Raw genomic sequence first — 20641 nt, forward strand, 5'->3', positions numbered from 1 at the left:
TATTATGTAAGAAAAAGGAGATTTTTCACACTATTTTGAATGTGACTTTATTATTTTCTTTTGACTTTGACTCTTTTTTGACTTTTGCAACTGACTCTGGCAAATGTATAGGCTTTTGGGAGATGAGCAGGTGCACGCGTGCTGTGGAACATCCCGCACGCAGAGCAACCTAGTTAATAAAAAGAAGGAATAGAAATAAAGAAAAAACAAGCAATTAAAATGTAAATAAACATGAAAATGTAAATTTAAGGATAGTAGTAAAGAATGAGAAAGAGACGAAGACGAAAAAATACGCTGAATGGGAAAGGTTGATGGAATTTGTGAAGTACTTCCTACTATTTCCTGAGCAAGATCATGCGAAAAACTAAAAAAAAAGAAGATAGAACAAAGGTGAAAACTCGGGGCGTGCGAGAGGCCAGAGAAGGGAGCCAAGAAAAAAAGTAATATATTATTATACCTTACATAAGGTTCAGATTAATTTGAAACTATAGTTTCAAATTGATCTGAACCTTTTAGGTAACTATCTTGTACATCTGTGTTAAACTGACTGGTCGCGTGCGGGTTAGTAATGTTTTATGTTACCACCCTTTAAGTGGACTTTATTTGCGGGGCGGTTGTGCAAATTACGCGGTATGAAATATTATGTTCTACAATTTGTTACAACAGGAAAGAGAATAGTAAGATAGGAAGACAAGGGCCAAGGAACTCACCATGTCAACATTAAATCCTTATTCTCAGAGTGTTGAGAGCGGCGCGAAACTCGATTCTCGTTCTAGCACTAATTGTTTGTTTTACAGAAAATAAAACACACGCGGCGTGGATGCGGTTATTATCCAGGTTTGCGAAACAATAATGGCTGGCGGAATAAAGTTTTGTCGCGGTTTTTAACCTATGCGTCAATGTTGCCACTACACAGCACAGCTTGTTCCCTCGGCGTATTGATGCGTGAGTGGGAAAGGGATGGGAACATAGGAAATGACAAACTGACAGCTACATAGGTATTTAATAAATTTCGCGTGTGAAATATGAATGCGAAAAAGTAAATGTATTGATAATTAGAATAATTGCACATAGAATAAGAATAGAACGGCGTAAACACTGACTCTATATATTAGGCTTAGGTTTGTTGCCGTCTTGAATGGATGTTTCATTTAATCTCTGTACGAATTTATTAATTTTCTTTTCTTTTACGTTAATGTTGCCTAGTGACGTCTAAAATAATATTTGCCGGACTCAATTTCGAGTTTCGCATTCCGTAAATTATATTACAGAAAATTCACTAGACGGTGCTTACTACGATATTGGATAGAACTTCATACAGTTGCTAGCGACACAACTAGATGGCGTTATCCTCAACATGCGTTGTGCGGAAGAGTCAACGTTGTACAATATTTCTTGCTTTTTGATTGGCTGCAATTTTGTGTTATTTTTGGTTAAATATTGTATTCATAGTTTTAAGATTTCGTATTGTCACTATCTCCAAGGCAGCCCTAGGAATAAATCCCACAAAGTAGTATCGATGAAAACATAAGAGTACGTTTGATCTTTTTTATTTCCCTGCCGGTCGCGTGTAAGCGCACCGGCTGACGACTCGACTGGAGTTTTAATTCCAGTAAGTAAAATAACTAGTAACATAAGCAACTATCAGTTAATAGCAAGCTATCCGGAACCAAGGGAGTCATATAAATAAATAAGTTCCTTGAGGAATAAAGTAAGTCGCATGGGCTGCGTTGTTTCATTTGACAGCTGTTAGGACTGAGTAGGGGTGACTTACATTGCGCCGCGCGTGCGCAGTCGTTATTGTTGTTATTTATAGCGGACTCGTCCCTCGCTTAAAAATAAATACAATATATTTACACTATTTATTCATTACACGTACACCTATAAACTTCGACAGTAACATGAACACAAACAACAACAAAAAAATAAGGAATCCCGCGCGGCGAGGTAGTCTCGCTGCACCCGCGGCACTTGCTCACGCGACTCAACTTTGTTGTTCTTCTTCTTTTCAGCCGATGGGACGCGCGCTGCAAAGCCCAGGCCTCCCGCAAAGATCGCCGCGATCGCCGGTCCCGCGCTGCTCGCGTCAACTGCCCGCGACTTTAACTTCGTCGTTGCTCCGCCCAGTGGCGGCGCCCGCCGCACTTTAGAATCTTTCGACCCAAACGGCTGTTGGTTTTTTTCTACGTAACTATGTTTAGTTACGGTTTCGTCCCGTATGTTAAACCTTTCAGCGCTCACCGCTTGTATACGGTGCCGTATACAAGTGTATAGTAGCAGTGCCTACCACTCGGGCGTTGCTTTAATTATATATTAGTGGTAAAAATTCGGCATTTGTAGCGAGAGAGCATTGTTTTAACTACTCTGATAATATGGTTGACTTTTGGAAACTAATATTGGATTAATTCTTACAATGTAATAAAGATTTGTTGACCATTAAAGTCATCAGCTTGTAAGCGCCAGATCCAGATGCGAGAGTGAGCCAGATCGCAGACCTTTTATTGAACGTACGCTACTGCAGGCCGCGTGCGGTGCCGGCGCTGCGGGAGTCGATGTGCCAGGTAGTTATGAGCTCGAAAACTCACTTGCGGATCAAATATCCACGACATTAGTGAATGAACCGTCACCATCCACGGCACTCGGGCCGAGTACTTGGCAACCAGGCGTGATTTTTACCGACCTCTCGGATCCTAGTAATGTTTATTATATTAAAATTAAAATAACAACAACTTAAAGTCGTGCACATTTTCAAACATTCGTTTGTATTTAATCAACATTCTTTATAAAAAAATACCGTGTTGATATAGTTTTAAATACTTGTGAAGTTTTATTCTAACACCACTACAATATTTTTTTTATTTTTATGATTACCATTATTATCATCGCCTCGTCATCACCATCACTATCACAATCATACCTGTCGCACACGGGTCGGGCAGCCACGTCCCCTCAAACAAATTTTGAAGCCGTCTGAACAATTTCATTTTAATTTCCTCCCGTCGAATATCGTCGTTGCTCGTTATTCCTTCTAGTGCGTAACACAGTGCTGCTGCACGCTGCGTGCATGCTGCTTATGTAACTAGTTATGTTTTAAGACCAACAGCTCAAGTGTGCCAGAGATGAGTGTTAACATTATACAAAAACACCGCTTCTTTTTGTTTTCTTTTTATATTTATTTAACTTGTATAATGTGGTTTAATGTTTCTTATATACAAAATATGGGATAAAAAACCGAGAGATATTGATGATATATTACTTGACAACTGAAATTACGAAGAAAATATGACACGTTGGTTGAGCAGTGCAAGCGGAGCACGTCGGCCGAGGGGCATTTGCGACAAAGGACACGTCTGCAAACATTCGTTTGCGTTCGTTCGGGGAGCAACTAAAACAACAAGGCGAGTAGTGATCATGAGTTTAATTAGTCGCGTCAAAACTTACGTAACAATCGTTAAACAGAATGCGACGGCGCTTTACATATAAAAATAGATTCCTTAACATCAGTCACTAGCCTAGGAGGAGAACGTTTCATAAATGCAGATTAGAGTTATGATATGAAACTAGTCGGAGCACCATTGTACGACGTCCGCCAACACCCGCCAACGTCCGCTCACCGCGCACGCTTCTGTTCACATTCAATCATTCTTGTCCTTTAATTAAAGAATTAGCTCGTCTGCTGCAGGCGAGCTTCGGGTGGGTGTAGGCGGACTGCGCGAGCGCACGGCGCTCGAGGAACAGATCGGTTTGCGCACAAACGTCCGCGCGCCGACGCCGCGCACGCGCAGATTCCTGCTATATACATACATACACAACACTTGTACATGCGCGCCACGTCGCGCCACGTCGCCAGGTTAAGGCAAATCATTCTTACAACACCTATCTAAAGTATAGAGTTCGACGGAGGTGCGCGGTTCACACGCGCACACACCCCCGCCTTCCACTAAATAACACTTCACACAATCACAATACCGGCACTCATAAACTTTATTTAAAAATATAACAAGTTCACTTCAGCTTTCACAGAATATATTTACAGGGTGCAGTCGTCTTCACAGCGGCGTCGCACAGTCAATGGAATGCTTGGGGTTGCCGCGGGGGTCGCGCCGGGGTCGCGCCGGGGCTTGCGGCGGGCCGTGCTAGGGGCCGCGCGGCGGCGGGCGCAGGCGCGGGGCGTGACGTCACACGTCCGTGTGCCGCGCGACGCCGCCCGGCTCCTCCGCCTCCGAGTCCTCGATCTCGCAGAGGTGCGCGGACAGGTCGCTGCACGAGCCCGCGCCGCCCAGCAGCGAGTGCCGCTCCTCTGCTGAACATACGCAAGTTGCGATGAGCGCTCGACGCGACTTCGAGAAAGCGAAACGTTTTCTCGGTCGAGTCGCGTGCGCCCGGTTGTGTGGACCTACCGAGCATGGTGATGAGGCTGGCGGCGTCCGGGTCGCGGCGCATGCGCAGCGGAGTGCACTCCGGCGCCGGCAGGTACTCGTCCGGGTGCAGCAGGTACGATGACGCTGTAGATCAATAAATGTATGTCATATTCTTATCCCCATCTTTTATATGAGCCACTAACGTAGCGATCGCAACGCGTCAGGAATTGAGTGTATTGTGAGGGGGTGGCGGGGGTAGTACCGTCGGTGTAGCGCAGCGTGTCGGCGTCACGGTCGAGGTCATCGGCCGCGGAGTCGGTGTCTGTGAGCGCGGCGGGGCGGGCGCGTGCGCGGCGCGGGGAGCGGTGCGCGCGCGGGGTGCGCGGCGGCGGTGAGGGCGAGGGCGTAGCGCGCTCGGCCGGCGACGGCGCATCGGAGGAGTCGGGCCGCTCGGAGCCGGCCACCTCGCTGATGCCGGGCAGCCCGCCGCCGCCGCACCAGTCCGAGCAGTCCCAGTGGTAGCCGCCCACCAGGTGCGGAGAGCCCGACACCGCCGCGGGTGCCGCTCGGACGCCGCTCGTGTTCCGGCCGGTAGCTCCGCCGCCCGAGCTGCGCTTGGAGCCTTTCAGGTCTGGTATAAATATTGACATAATGATTATCAGAAACTATTGTACAAATGTAGATAGACGTCACGTGTGATAATTAACACAATTACACGCATAAAAAATAAATCAGCCCCGTGTTTCGGCGCAGACGTCGGCCTACCGTTGTAAATCTTGTTGTCGACGAAGGTATGCAGGTGCATCTGCTCGGACCAGGGCTTGCGGTCGGGAGCGTCGATATTGAGGTTGCGTAGATAGTCGGGCGGGATGCCCTCCAGCTCGTCGCCGGCCGAGCCGTAACTGCGCAGCGTGTCGATGTTGTTGAGCGGCGGCGGGTCGGCGCAGGAGGCAGGCCGCTCACGGCGTACGGCGTCCAGGTTGGACAGCTTGCAGCGCGGCGGCGGCACCTTGTCCAGCGCGCTGTTAAGCGGCGCGTCGCAGTCGCGGCGGGCACGAGCGCGTGCGGCTCGCCGCCGTAACGCCGCCGGCGCCGCGCACGCCGCCAGCAACGCCAGCGCCACCAGCGGGCCCGCGGCCAGCGGCCAGCGCGCGCGCACCGCCCATCGCCACGCGTCGCGCAGTGCTCGCGCCCCGCCCGCCTCGCCCGCCACCACCGCGTCCGAGTACAGCGGGTTGCCGCAGTTCATGCCTGGCGACCGACGACCCAAGGGTTTACATGACAATCGCTATAAGCTTTTCATTCGTTCCATTCTCGAATTATTCATACGCGAGAGCTGAACGAATCAAAACTGTTACCACAAACGACAAAAAGAATTATTTATTTGTATGGAAGATTATAGAGAAGTTAAACTGCGGACGATTGCAAGACTACTCGTAGCGTTACATCGGGCTACTGATATAAAGTCAAATATATTTAACGACGTTGCCGAACAAAACTTAGGGTTGGGCACGTCGTCGCCGAACGAACGGTGGCCGTAAAGGACGCATCGCGCTGCCTGCAGGGGCTTCGAAAGTTATTATCCGCTCGCACAATATAAATAATTTGCCTTCTCAGTCAGTGGATGCATTAGCTACACAAATGTGCATTGTGACCAAGAGCCCGAAGGGTTTTTAAGCCACAGAATCAACGTAATGTGATAAAGGAGTCTGACAGCCAGGTCTCTTGCGTCTCCACATGTTGGTAAGACTCTAGGTGAAACGAGCAGTGTGTGCAAGTGGTGTGCGCGAGAATGCTGACCGGTTTTGTCGGGCGGGCACAGGCAGCGGAAGGAGCCGGGCTCGTTGAGGCAGGTGGCGCCGTTGAGGCAGGGCTCGCCCGCGCACTCGTCGATGTCATACTCGCAGCGCGGGCCGTAGTAGCCCCGGCAGCGGCACGACGGGCCGCGCTCGCCGTCCTCGCAGGCACCGCCGTGCGCGCACACGCCCGCCGCGCACCAGCGCCCGCGCTCGCAGCGCACGCCCGTCAGCCCCGCGGCGCACGCGCAGCGGAACGCTCCTCGCTCGCGCGAGCAGTAGCCGCCGTGCAGGCACGGCTGCGCGGCGCACGGGTCTGTGTCCAGCTCACACAGGCGGCCTGCGAAGCGCGCGTGGCACGTGCACGCGAACGCTTCGGTCCCGGCGTCGAGCTCCGCGTCGCGCTCGGCCGGCGCCGCCAGCGGCCGACACGTGCCGCCGTTGAGACACGGGTACGCGTCGCAGGCGGCCGGCGACGGCAGCGCGGGACACGCGGCACCGGGGCGCGCGCGCACGCGCCGCGTGAGCTGCACGCGCCCGTCCTCCGACGTGCCGCCCTCCTCCAGCGGCAGCGCGCTGTTGCCGATCTTCAGGTCGGCGATGCACCCGTGGAATCCGTAAGTAACCTTGTTACAATACTTGTGCTTAGTATTTTCGGTGCCAAAATATCGTAAAACAATGACCGTAGTTAGCAGTGCTTCTCTATTTGATTTGATTTGAATTAACCTGTATATACAGAAGCATCGGGAGACAATCACTTAATTTTGTATAAGAAAGTCGTTATATGACCGGCGCTATACTGCTGACGATAAAGGGCGGGTTGCGTGGCACGATACCGCGCTCAGTCTGCGCGCAACACCGCCCACATAGCGTTTTAGTTATGTCCCGGTGGGATCACATTTGCCGTCGTCCGTCAGAACTATTTGTGCTTTGTCACGTCCAACCTTTTGGAGCTTTAGGAAAGACAAAAACGTATTTCTATTCGGCGTAGACAGACCTGGCGAAGAATTTTAAACCCGCGACTTTTAACACTATGCAGACAAATGAAAGTATAACATCCGCTGACATAAGCTCCTACGGCATGACGAGAAAAATTATATTGGAAGGCGAGATTTGCAAAGTCAACAAAATTCTGACACTTTTACGTGCCGCGCAGCTGCCGCAAACTATTTATGTTCCAAGTATTTTTCTCTGAAAAAGTATTATTTTAATAATTGCTTTCAGTACTGTGAAGCAATATTCTAACATGGACTAAATGATTAAACCTAACATGCAATAGGATGACGTGCGTGCATAAAAATAGAGATCCGCGCATAACCATAACAAAAGACTGAGAAACAAACGAAAAATTATTTATGACTGTTCATCGTCGCCTCCTTTCTCTAAGCATAAATATAGAATAAAACTGGCGCCCCGGTCTATTGCCAGCACTCTCTATATATTATAGTTCGATTACCTGCTCTGGAGCCAGGGCGTAGGCGTGTCGCAGTAGTGCCGCGCCCACCAACACGCGGTCGCGGCGCGCGTCCAACACCTGGTCGCGTGGCGGGGCCTGCGCGCGCGCCGATCGCCTGTCCACGGAAAGACGCACGGCCGCTCCGCGCCGCTCCACGCGCACGCGGTGCCACTCGCCATCCGCCACCTCACCGCCCGCGCGCAGCGCCACGGCGCCCGCCCCAAGCTCCATGCGGAACTGCACGAATCCCTCTACCACCTCCAGCACCACGTACTCCACGCGCCCCGCCGCGTGTAGGAGAATGCCGCGCGAGCGCCGCGTGCGGAACCGCAGCGATAGCGTCAACTCGTCCTCCAACAGCCGCTCACCGTCGACCACTCCGCGGTCCAGCCGGTACACCAGGTACCCGTCGCCCGGGAAGAACGTCACGAGTGGCGGGGGCCGGCACTCGTCGGGCACGTCGTCGTCGCAGCAGCGGTAGCCCGGCGGCGCGGGCACGGACTCGCAGCGCGCGGCCCCGCACTCGGCGCACGCAGCTACCGCGCGCTCGCAGCGCTCGCCGTCGTAACCGGGCGCACATACGCACGCGGCGCGCAGCCGGTGTGGCGCCACCACCAGCGCGAACACGTCGCTGGCGACGGCGCGCGCGCCCTGGCCCTGCAACTGCACGCGTTCGGCGCACGCGCCGTGCACGCAGCCGCCGCAAGTCGCGCGCACCATCTCTTCCACCACCAGGCCCGCGCTCTTTTCCAACCGCACCAGGTGCGCGTGCAGCCCGCGCCGCAGCGCCTCCGCTGAGAGGAAGCCGCTGCCGTCACCGGAGCGCACCGCGAAAGCGACATCGAGGTCCTGCGCGACCTGGCGCACGCTTCGTAATGGGCGCGGCGACTCCGGTTCGAAGGGTGCGTCAGATGGCTGCACACCCACTATCACCACATCGCTCGGCTTGCATTTGGTCGCTTCCTGGACGGCGCGGACGAATCCCTTGCGATGACTAAGCACGAAGTCATGGTCGGTCACTTCCCGGAACCGGATGACGATAGCCTGAGCCAGCATTTCGTCCGACACGAGCACCACTGTGACGTGCACTACGGCGAACCCGAGGAACTTGCCGTCGTCGACGGTCACGTTGAGACGGTACTCGCCAACGTCTATGCGAGGTGCGGCGCGCAGCGTACCCAGCGCCGCGTCGATCTCGAAGAGGTCCGTGGACGGGTAGGGCGCGCCGTCCACAGGCGCCAGCGCGTAGGACAGGGTGTCGTAGGCGTCCCGATCTGAAGCGAACACGCGCCCTATGACTCCGCCCGGGAACTCGTCCAGATAAGAGTTGACGACTATTTCGAGCGGCGTGACCACCGGCGGGTGATGCGACTCCTCGATGACTTTGATGTACACCCACGCGTCCGAGAACAGCGGCGGCGTGCCATTGTCGAACACGCGCACTTGCAGTATGTAGCGGTCCTTGATGCGGTGGTTAAAGCGCGTGGCCGAGCGCAGGTAGCCGTCTTGTTCCAAACGGAATGCCCCCATCTCGTTGCCCGATTGGAAGTCGAAAGTAAAGGGCGCAGCGTTAGGCGCAGTGTCGGCATCCTCCACCTCGAACTTTAGAATCGTGTGACCCAGCGGCTTGTCCTCTTGCACCACCGCGGTGTAATTGGTCTGCGCGAAGAGCGGCGGGTTGTCGTTGGCGTCGAGCACCTCGACGTTGAGGAAGGCGGTGCTCTCGAGGGACGGTTGGCCACGGTCGCGCGCGCGCAGCTCCAGCACGTAGGCGGGCGTCGCCTCGCGGTCCAGCGGCGCGGCTAGCGACACGTGGCCGGTGTCCGCGTCCACGGCGAAGCGCGCGTCGCGGTCTCCGCGCACGATGCTATAGGTGACGCGGCCGTTGGCGCCCGCGTCGGCGTCGTCCGCCACCACCTGCAGTACGGGCGCGCCGGGCGCCGCGTCCTCGCGCACTTGTGCGCCGTACGATGTCTGCGAAAACACGGGCGCGTTGTCGTTCCCGTCCAGCACCGTGATGTTGACGGTGGCGTGATCGCTGAGCGGAGGCGTGCCGCCATCTACGGCCTGCACCGTCAGGAAGTACTCTTTCCTGCGTTCGAAGTCTAGTGGGCGCGCGATGGTGAGAGCGCCCGACGAGCGGTCCAGCGCGAAGTCGTCGCGGTCGTCGCCGGCCACGAGCGAGTAGTAGACGTCGGCGTTGACGCCGGTGTCCCGCGAGGTGGCGCGCACGCGCAACAGCTCGGTACCGACGGCGTGCAGCTCGGGCGCGCTGGCGCGGTACTGCTTGAGCTCGAACTCGGGTGGGTTGTCGTTGACGTCGGCGACGGTGAGACGCACGGTGGCGGTGGCGGAGCGCGGTGGGCTGCCCGCGTCCACGGCGCGCACGCGCACGCGGTGTTCAGCGCGAGATTCGCGATCCAGCGCCGCGCGCAGCCGAATGATGCCGCTGTCGCTGGTTAGCTCGAACGCGTCGCCGCCCTCGTGCTCGTCGTCCTCTACGAACGAGTAGTGAACCAGGCTGTTCTCTCCCAGGTCTGCGTCCGTCGCGTGCACCTGCAATGAGAGGGGGTCACTACACATGCCGCCGACGAGAAGTGGAGGAGTGTGCCCGTGCAGGGGAGCGCGACGGTCTCACCTTGGCGACGAGGGTGCCGACGTCCGCATCCTCGGGCAGCGTGACGCTGTAGGTGTCGGTCGAGAAGCGCGGTGCATTATCGTTGACGTCGTCGAGCGCGACTTCGAGCTCAGTACTACACTCCCACTCGGGCCGGTCGCGGTCCTGCGCGTGCGCCACAAGCTTGTACTCGGCGACCGTTTCGCGATCCAAGTCTTCGGCGACCGTAATTACTCCGGTTTCCTTTGTGAATGTAGAATACAAATATAAATAGGAGTGGTGGACAGCTGGTGAACGATGGTTAGTTCGAGATGGGGCCATACCTTGTCGATGGCGAAGTGTTGCGCGTTGTCGCCGGTGAGGTAGAAGCGCGCGCGGGCGTTGTGCGGCTCGTCGGCGTCGTGCACGCGCAGGGCGGCCACGCGTGCACCGCGCGCGGCGGCTTCGGGCACGCGCGCGCGCATGCGGTGTTGCACGCAGTACGGCGGGTTGTCTGCCGCGGCATATACACTTTGTTACTAATTAATGCATTTGCCTCATGACGGTTGCCTCAGTCATAGTATTTCATTAAGAAATTCTTCTTATAACTTATTCAAGTTTTAACTAAAATTTTGAAAATTGGATCATCGTCAAAAACGAATAACAAAGGACATCGCGCACGTCGGCATTCGCCGCTCCACGTCTATTAATAATAATAATAAAGCCCTTTATTCCGAAATTAGTACTTACAAAATAATCTATTGCTACACATTTTAAAACTAAATTTATTTTTAAAATATGTCTCTAATTTCAGTGTGCCTGTTGGCATAGGCCTCCTCCAAAAACTTCCATTGACTTCTGTCGTTTGCAACCCTTCTCCATTTTACACCCGCAGTCAGTTTTAAATCATCTTCCCATCCTATTTTTTGTCTTCCTCGATTTCTTTTTCCGTCTCTCGGGTACCATTCTGTTATGGCCTTGCTCCATTTCCCATTCTTGTCACGAATCATGTGACCGGTCCATCGCCACTTTTGCTGGTCTATTCTTTTTAATATATCCGTCAGTTTAGTCTTCGATTTTACAATGGTATTTCTGATCCGATCTTGTCTTCGTATGCCTGTCATACTTCGCTCCATTGCTCTTTGACATATGGCTAGTTTTTCCCTGAGCGATCTGGTTAATGACCAAGTTTCGCATCCATAAGTTAGACAAGGTAGTATGCATGTGTTAAAGGTTTTTCTTTTTATTGCCATTCCAAGGTCTTTAGACAGCATTATTTCCTTTAGGGCCCAGTACTTTCTCCATGCCATAGCTATCCTCAGATTTATCTCTTTTGTATTTTGTTCCTCGGTAGAGATAACCTGCCCTAGGTATATGTATCTTTAACATATTCGAGGTATTCATGTCCAATTTTTATGTTCCTCTGTTGATTATTAGTCATAATTTTCGTTTTTGGGGCGTTCATTTTTAATCCGACTTTCTGACTTTCCTTATTTAGACCTTGGATCATGATCTCTAAATTATCGGCTTTTTCCTCGAGGAGGACTAATTCGTCTGCAAACCTGAGGTGGTTCAATCTTTTACCGTTTATATTTAAACCATAATTTTCCCAGTCCAATTTCCTGAAAATATTCTCAAGAACTGCGGAGAACAGTTTGGGTGAGAGTGGGTCTCCCTGCCTAACTCTATTCTCAATGTTAAATTCGCTGCCCAAGGACTCTAATTGGATTCTAGCTTTACTGTTCGAATAGATATTTGCTATGATATTTATATATACTGCCGGTACTCCTTATTGTTTAAGTGCCTCCCATATGTACTCGTGTTTTATACTATCGAAGGCCTTGGCATAATCTATAAAGGCGATATATAGGGTTTTGTTGTATTCATTGTATTTTTCCAGGACTTGTTTAACTGTGTGGATGTGGTCTATCGTCGAAAACCCTTTTCTAAAGCCCGCCTGTTCGATCGGTTGCTGCTCATCTAGCATTGGGGTGATTCTATTAAGTATAACTTTTGCAAACACCTTGTATACGTTTGACATTAGGCTTATTGGCCTGTAGTTTCCAATGTCTTCTTTATCTCCCTTTTTGTACAGTAATATTATATGGAATTCTGTCCATTGTTCTGGGATACAGCCGCTTGTCAAGATCTCATAGAATATTTTGGTTAAAACTGGTGCTAGCTCTTCCATTGTTCCTTTCATTAATTCGTTTGTTATTTTATCTGGCCCTGGTGCCTTGCCCATCTTTTGCTTGCAATGGCCTTCTCCACTTCTTTTGGAAGAATACTGGGGATGGTTTCTTCGTCGTCTGTATTACTACAGTTTCGATTTTTGGGTGTTTCTGGTTCTTGTTTTGCGTATAACTGTCGGTAGAAATCTGTGGCTATGTCTTTAATAGTTTTTCTCTTCGCAGTGGTCTTCGACCTCTTTCCAGTCTTGGTATCCACTCTTTGCCTTTCTCTTTTAATTCATTTAATGCTTTTTCAACTCCTCCTGTTTTTAATATCTGGAATCAGTTTTATGTTTTCTTTCCCTATTTGGTTGAATATTAATTCCTTTCTTTCATTTATTAGTTCTAGAGTTTGGTTGCTAAGTTGATACTTGTTGTGGGTTTGGTTTTCACTAGTGGTCATATATTTTTGTAGTTGTTTTCCAAGGAGACTATACTTTTCCCTTACATCAATTTTGCCGCTGTTTACTACGTTTTCCAAGTCTTCTAGATAATTTTTGCTGCAGCTGCTATAGTCTACTTTGAGCTGTTCTGTCACCAAGTTTTTAATATGGGGTATTTGGGATTTTGTATTGGGATATTTGGGTATTTTCTGAGAGAGCTTCTTACCATACGATGATTTGTTGAAATTGAGAGTAGATATGACTGTGGTGTCTGTAATTGCTTTAGGGTAGCTACTTATTACAAAGTCAATCTCGTTTTTGTATGCTCCATCTGGGGAGATCCAAAACCACTTATTCTTGTTCTTTTTCTTAAAAATTGAGTTCATCAAGGTTAAGTTATGTTCCATGAGAAAGCTGATTAACTTCTCTCCGTTTTTACTTCTTTTTCCTTGTCCGTACTTTCCAAGAACATATTCTTCGTTGTTTTGCCTGCCACCCACCTGAACGTTAAATTCTCCCATCAAGATTATGTGCTTATCTATGTTAGTTTTCACTCTTAGTGAAACTTCCTCGTAAAACGCGTCTACTACTGATTGTTCCGCTTGTTCCGTAGGCGCATATACTTGCATTATTGTCCATTGCTTCTTGTATCCTGGGAATTTTATGATCAGTAATGCCAGCTTTTCAGAGATCCCGATCAGGTCCTGTATATATTGTTTCAGGGGTTTCTTGATTATGAAGCCCAATCCTCGTTGGCCTACCGTTTCTCCCTTTTGAAATAGAATGTAATTTTTATGCTCTTCAATTCTTTCTCCTAGCCTTCTCATTTCACTTATACCCAGTATGTCAAATTTTATCTCCTCCAGCACTTTTTCCAATTCCATCAGGCTTTCATGTGTCCTGAGGGTTCTCACGTTTAGGGTAGCTATATTGAATATTTGACATCTTTTGATTTGGAGAATCGGGGGCTCTACAGGGCCATTTTGATTTGTGTTTAGTTGCGTTTGTGTCTGTAAACTGCATGATATGTTGTCGTTGTTGTTATTTGTGTTTGGAGGGTTTCGGTCTACTTCTCCCACGGTGACCGGCCGGATTGGGATGCTGTTTTTGTTAGTTAGTTTTGACAGAGTTGTGGTTTTTCTAGTGTTTTGGTTCCAGGTGCCTATGCCCGTCGCTAGTTTTTTGTTGTTTCACCAGGTGAGGCTGATCTCCCACTGTTAACGTATTTAAGTATGCTTGGTTTCATTATTTCTTTTGTTAAACTGCCTGCCTGTGGTAGTACAGATTCATTTTCTATTTTTGTCTAATGTTTTTCTCACTACAAGTTTATCATAGTTTATGTAAGCAATATTTCCTTTCTGTCTCTCTTCCTTAACTTGTCCCTGAAGTTGCTTCCTCGTTTCCAATACTTCTTTGGGGAAGTCCTCATTTACATATAACCCTGCTGGGAATTTCGACTTATTTTTCAATATTGTGTGTTTTTTCCAAGTAGTTGTGATGGTGACAACAACCGGGCGGTTTTTGTTTTTGACCTTTTGGCCTATTCTGTATATATTGCTTATCTCTTGGCTATCCATATGTGTTCCGGTTTTAATTATGATTTCTTTAATGTAGTTAACTAACTCGTTTTCTGTTTTACCCATTTTGTCTATTCCGTAGAATAATAGATTGTACTTCCTCTTATCTTTTTCAATCCAGTTAAATTTTTGTTTCAAAGTTGCTACTTTAGTTTTTAGAGCTTCGTTTTCTTCTGTGAGGTTTTTCAATTTTATATCTATTCCTTCCATAACGCTTTTCGTCACTGCTGTTGTTATTTCCAGAGTTTGTTGTTTCATCTTCTCCTCCATTATCTCTAATAATAATTCTATGTTTACATCCATATTTAGGGTAAATTCAACTTTTGCAGTGGCAACACTAGTTTTGGTAGGTTTTGAAATTTGATGCTGGCAACACCACAAGTGACTATTTAATACGTTTGTCACTATTTAATGACAGATGACAGATGTTCTCTTGTCTATGTTGTGATCGTGATTATAACTTTTTAGGTTAGAACTTGCCGAATGGAATTCGTTTTTTTTCTTGCCGAAGCTTCTATATTGCACTTTGTTCACTTACAGTTATTAATTATTTGTGTTTCTGTGGTATTTTTGTGACTCGACATAATTGTTCAAGCACTATTTATCACTGGTTTAAATATTTTAATTGCGGAGCTTCGTGACGTACTTGTTTACAGTATGGACACCGGAACCGGAATCTCACGTCTATTATGTGCTATCAATTTAATATTTTCAATTAAGATAACTAACGATATTTTCAGTGTTTCTTTAACACGTTGGGTGCCACGTGGTTTCATAGCGATTTCCCCGTCAAGTCGCGTGCGCAATACTGGCAAATTAGAATATACTCGATGGAAATTTTAGAACGCATTAGCGTCAATATTTTGCGGCGTATTGTTCATTTCATTATTACATTATTTCAATAAAATGTTCCATTAAAATGTTCAAGTCGGTCGCCGGTGACTGACGCAGTACTCAACGTGTTGACGATGTTTTTTCAGCCTTCAGTTGTGCGTCACAACCGCAGCTGCGTTCGTCTGTACGAAGCGGTTCGGTGAGCAATTTATCAATTAAGTCATTGCCCACTGCGTGTTCAAAGAAAAAGTTCGCACGTTTGAAATGAGTTAACAAATTGCGGTATAACCTTTTCGTGATTATAATGACGATAGAAATGCAAGCACCGTTGCACTAGGTGGAACATCTTTCAGGAAATATTGAAGAATTTCTCAAAAACGAAAAGAAATGAAGGTAATCAAAAGGTACCGTTGACGTCGAGCACGGTGAGCCGCACGCGCGTGTAGGCGGTGAACTTGCCGTCGGTGGTGGCCACGCGGAGGTCGTAGGCGGGCGTGCGCTCGCGGTCCAGCGCGCGCGCCACGTACAGCTCGGCGCCGCCAGCCGCCGCTCGCAGCTGGAACCGCGCGCCCTCGTCGCCATCAGCCACGAAGTAGGCACGCGGCGAGCCCGCAGCACCACCCGCCGTGCCGCTCCCCGGCGCGTCCGCGTCCGCCACGCGCAACCGCACCGCCACTGTGCCCGCCGCCGCGTCCTCGCGCACCTGCCGCGAAGCGCTTTGGCGATTAAAATAAATACACGACCGAGGTCGCGGGGCACGAGCGCCCTTTGGTATATTGACGAAAACAAAATAGAGTAGCGTCCCGTTTCAGCTGTACCTCGGCCTCGTAGATGTCCTGCTGGAAGGCGGGCGGGCAGTCGTCGTAGTCGAGCAGGCGCACGACGAGAGTGCCCCGCGAGGAACGCGGCGGCGCGCCCGCATCGCTCGCCAACAGAGGCACGCGGTACTCGGCGCGCGCCTCGCGATCCAGCGCGCGTGTCGTCCGCACCCACCCGCTCTCCGCCTCCACCGCGAACGGCAACTCCTCCGCCGCGCCCTCCTCCGTGCTGTCCTCCATGCCCTCCGCCGCACCCAGCGAGAACCGCACTTCGCCGTTGGAACCGGAATCCAGGTCATCGGCCATTACTATACATCACAAACTAATATTCTAAACATAACTGATATTCTAAATTAATTTGCTTGCGGGAGAAGGTGCGTGCGGAAGAAAACAAAAGTTAGATTGCGCAGAAGGATACCTATAAATTGTTGACTTACACTGAACCACGTAAGAGTTGGGCGGCGTGTTCTCGGCGAGATGCACCACGTAGGGCTGCGAATGGAAGGTGGGCGCGTGTTCGTTAACGTCCAGCACGCGCAGCCGGGTGCTCACCATGACGGCCGGCGCCGGGCTGCCCGCGCCCTCCGCGATCACGCCTACACACACCGCACGTATAATTGCATCGAGCGCTCCGGTGCACTATGGTGCGGTGCGCAGGACAGAGGAGGCGGGGGCAGCGTACCTATGTAGTGGTCGGCGGCGGTCTCGCGGTCCAGCGGCGCGGCCAGCACCAGGCGACCGGCCGCGTCCACCGCGAACAGGTCGCGTGACGGGGCGTCGGCCAGCCGGTAGCGCGGCGCGGGTTCGCCCGGCGCACCCGGCTCGGCCAGCTCTGCCACCAGCGTGCCGGGCGGCGCGTCCTCGCGCAGGAACAGCTCGGGCGGCGGGCGCTTGAGGCGCGGCGCAGGCCCGGGGCCCAGCACGTGCACGGACACGGGCGCCTCGCCCACCAGCCCGCCGGCGTCGCGCGCTCGCACCCACAGCTGCAGCGTGCGCCCGCCTGCGCGCACAGCTGCCGTTAAGCGAAGCTAGGGTCGCCCGGTGAAATTTACGGCACCGCGAATCATCAGACTACGCCCACGACTCGAAACGCAATTGCATCGAACAACTCGGACGTTATATATGACGTAAGCGAAGATAGCGGTCCTGCCGTTACATGTCAGCACATTTACAATCGTCATGGTAAATAATATAATTCTAGTTCGAGGGATGTCCTAAACGAAAGTATTTTCTGTCGTAAAAGCGGTAGCGGCCGCAGTGAGCGGGCTATTTCGGACGATTGGCAGCTTTCCTCGAGTGAACCCTGGCTTGCGCTGTGACTCGTCTAAACTAAAATAAGCTCCCGGGAAATCCCCTTAACTTTAAGATCCATCTTTCGGAGGGGGTTAATATCTTAAGGGAGTAGGCTGAGAGAGCATTACTTCTCCATTCGGCAGTCGGGTTTTTTCTTGTCCTAGGTAGGACAAGAAAAAACCCGACGCGAATCCAATAATAGTAGTAGGTAGGTAGGGTAGGTACCCTACCTACCTACTACTATTATTGGATTATGAGAAGGGTGGCATGGTAGAATATGTCTCCCCTTTGAGGATAAAGAAACTTTACAGAAGCCGAGATGGGACGATTTGATTTCCGAGGCCAGGCGAGGCGTATACGCGTCGATATCGGGAAGGCTGTCGGCGGCGGGTCTTACCGAAGGCGGAGGCGTTGCGCGCGAAGGAGAGGGCGCCGGTGAGCGCGTCCAGGGCGAAGAGGCCGGAGGCGTCTGAACGCAGGTCTCCGTCGTAGAGCGAGTAGGTAAGGCGCGCGTCGGCGGGCGCGTCGGCGTCGTGAGCGTGTAGCGTGAGGAAAGGCAGCGCGGGCGCGCGGTCGGCACGTGGCGCGGCGCGGTACTCGCGCAGAGGGAAGACGGGCGCGCAGTCGTTCAGGTCAGCCACGCGCACGCGCACGGTCGTGTGCGCCAGCCGGCCGCCGCCGTCCGCCGCCATCACCGGCACCTCCCATTCGGCGCGGCGCTCGCGGTCCAGCGGCACGCGCGCCGTGAGCGCTCCGCTGCGCGCGTCCACCGCGAACGTGTCGCGCAGGCGCGCCGACGGAATGGAATACGTGAGCGCGCCGTACTCGCCGGCGTCTTCGTCGTACGCCTTCACCTGCGCGCCGCGTGTTCGGTTACAGTTCAGTGTGCAGCGCAGCAGTCAACATCAATCAATTTATAGATATTGCGGTACAACATTCAGGGTTAGGCACGGCACCAAATGACCGGTGGCCGTAAAAGAATATCATGCTGATTCTGATGTAGGAAGAGAACCATCTAAATAAGACTTATACCTATAAAATTGTTGTAGGAGGGATCCTACAACAATTTTATACAGCTTTTATTGTAGGATCGCATAATATTTGTGCAAAAGACGTAACAACTTGTTTGCAACATTTAACACTTGGATTATATAATTATTGACTAAAGTTACGTTCATAACTATTGAACGTTCTATTTTAAACCGCGTTGAAATGGATCGATGGACAATGCATATTGGATGTGAGTTGCGTACCGTGGTGAGCAGCAGCGGCGGCGGCTGGTTCTCGAGCGCGCGCGCCTCGTGCACGCGGTGCGGGAAGCGCGGCGCGGCGCGGTTGGCGGGCGCCAGCGCGAGCTTGACGCGCGCGAAGCTGGCGTGTGCGCCGTCCGACACGGAGACGTTGAGCGAGCGTCGCGCCAGCGCGGGCACGGCCACCAGCGCGCGGGGCTCGGCCAGCGCCAGCAGCCCGCTGGCGGCGTCCAGAGCGAAGGCGCGCCTCTCCGCCGCGTCACCGGCCAGCGCGTAGCGGAGGCGTGCGGCGTCGCGCGCGTCCGGGTCCCAAGCGGCCACGCGCGCCAGCACCGTACCGCGCGACGCCTCCTCCGACACCAGCGCCGTCAGCACGGCGCGCTCCATGCGCGGCGCATTGTCGTTCACGTCGTCCACTGCGGGAACACAACACACTCGCGATCCGGGCCCTGCTCGCCCCGCGCTGACTCACAGTCAACCGCTCAGCGTACCAGCGATGAAACATGTTTCACTCTGAACACATTAGCTGATTATAATTTAGTGAAAACATTTTTGCTACAAATTGAGAGAAACAACCACGATGGCATCTTTTATTTGATAACATATATTTCTTTGTTCATGACGACTCGTTTTAATTACTACACGTAATGTGCTGAGTACAAAATGATGATCTCGACGTAAAGTCAGCCGGGTGAGATTTCTTTGGTACATCGCCATACATGTTCTGTAAGGAAGTGCGGTGACACGAGAAAAAACGATAGGTGGTCAGAAATAACTACAAATTGATTTATTTTTGCAAGAAAAGATCAAGAATTAGACTGGCCAAGAGATATAGTATTGACACCATGAAAGCTGCTAGAAATTCATAATCAAGGTCGGCCAGATATAGACAACTCTGAAATAAGACGGAGGAGACAGTGAGAACACCGTGTAGTGAGAGGTGTATAGAAGAGGTGACGCACCGGTGATGAAGATATGCGCGGTGGTGAGAAGCGCGGGGCGACCGCCGTCGCTGGCCGTGACCAGCAAGTGGTACTCGGCGCGCGTCTCGCGGTCCAGCGCGCCGGCCACGCGCACCGCGCCGCTCGCCGCCTCCACGCTGAAGGGCAGCACCTCGCCCGCCGCCTCCCCCGCAGCGCCCCACCACGACAGAGCGTACGTCACGTTGCCGTTGGCACCTGCGGGGAGAGCTAATGTTCAAAACGCTGGCACTTCTGTCACTTTAATTCTAGGAACACTTTATGCAATATATAATATTATTTTTTACGGAAAAACACATCTACTGTCTTTTGGGGAACGTTTTGTTTACGTTCTGGTAAAATACGTTCATAACACTCAAAACTGTTTTTAATTGTTTGACAGATGGTCAAGACACATCATCATTATTGTCTATACTCTGCAATATGTCCAAACCTGAATAAATTTTTGAAAGTGCATTTTGTATTCCCTCTGAAAATAAAACTTTCTCTTCTAATTGTTATTCCTCATCGTAGATAGGATTATTCTGTAACTCGATCAGATCTTCATTGCTGAGAGGATCGTCGTGCGTTGCTATAAGTTCTACTAGATCTTCTACCGCGACATCTTCAAGTTCAGACCCCTCAATCATTGCAGCAATGTCTTCAAGCACTTGTCTCTGCATCTGGACAATTCTTCTAGGTGCTTCCACTACATCTGGCCAAAGATTACGCCACACCCCATTCATACAACTCATTTTAACTTCCTTCCAAGCCTCTTGTATGTTGTGAATAGACTTCATAATGTTGTATGACTTCCACCACTCTCGCATAGACTGTCTTCCTTCCCCGTCAGTTTCATGAATTAGTTGGCTAAAAGTGCGGCGATGGTAATAAGTTTTGAAGTTTGCTATTGCTCCCTGGTTCATAGGTTATAATATTGACGTAGTGTTTGGTGGAAGGAACTTCACGTACACTTTTAAGTCTCTGGGCGTATCAAGTGAGGTTGGATGTCCTGGAGCATTGTCTAAGAATAATATAACTTTAGGTTAAGCCCATTTCTGTCACAGTATGATTTGACTGATGGGCA

The 20641-nt window shown here is 51.1% G+C and overlaps 1 protein-coding gene and 1 pseudogene across 1 annotated transcript in view; both read right to left on the bottom strand.

The window, feature by feature from the left end:
- Positions 1-3474: 3474 nt before the first annotated feature.
- kug (kugelei) overlaps positions 3475-20641 on the bottom strand; it is a 59769-nt gene continuing 42602 nt past the window's right edge. The window contains exons 21-36 of the mRNA XM_068771912.1: positions 20126-20269; positions 19558-19773; positions 18599-19011; positions 17743-18199; positions 16735-17052; positions 16490-16648; positions 16053-16360; positions 15643-15937; positions 10554-10723; positions 10252-10473; positions 7614-10169; positions 6162-6783; positions 5127-5612; positions 4624-4992; positions 4401-4505; positions 3475-4303 (exon numbers count right to left, since the gene is read on the bottom strand). Coding sequence (XP_068628013.1) covers positions 4179-4303; positions 4401-4505; positions 4624-4992; positions 5127-5612; positions 6162-6783; positions 7614-10169; positions 10252-10473; positions 10554-10723; positions 15643-15937; positions 16053-16360; positions 16490-16648; positions 16735-17052; positions 17743-18199; positions 18599-19011; positions 19558-19773; positions 20126-20269 — 6965 coding nt within the window. The 3' untranslated portion in view covers positions 3475-4178. The remainder of the gene's footprint in view (positions 4304-4400; positions 4506-4623; positions 4993-5126; positions 5613-6161; positions 6784-7613; positions 10170-10251; positions 10474-10553; positions 10724-15642; positions 15938-16052; positions 16361-16489; positions 16649-16734; positions 17053-17742; positions 18200-18598; positions 19012-19557; positions 19774-20125; positions 20270-20641) is intronic.
- LOC137928745 (craniofacial development protein 2-like) lies at positions 11740-14069 on the bottom strand (annotated as a pseudogene).

This window comes from Battus philenor, unplaced genomic scaffold, assembly GCF_028537555.1.
Source record: "Battus philenor isolate CCGP_79_NKW_IND1 unplaced genomic scaffold, ilBatPhil1.0.hap1 SCAF_4, whole genome shotgun sequence".
NCBI classification, from domain to species: domain Eukaryota; kingdom Metazoa; phylum Arthropoda; class Insecta; order Lepidoptera; family Papilionidae; genus Battus; species Battus philenor.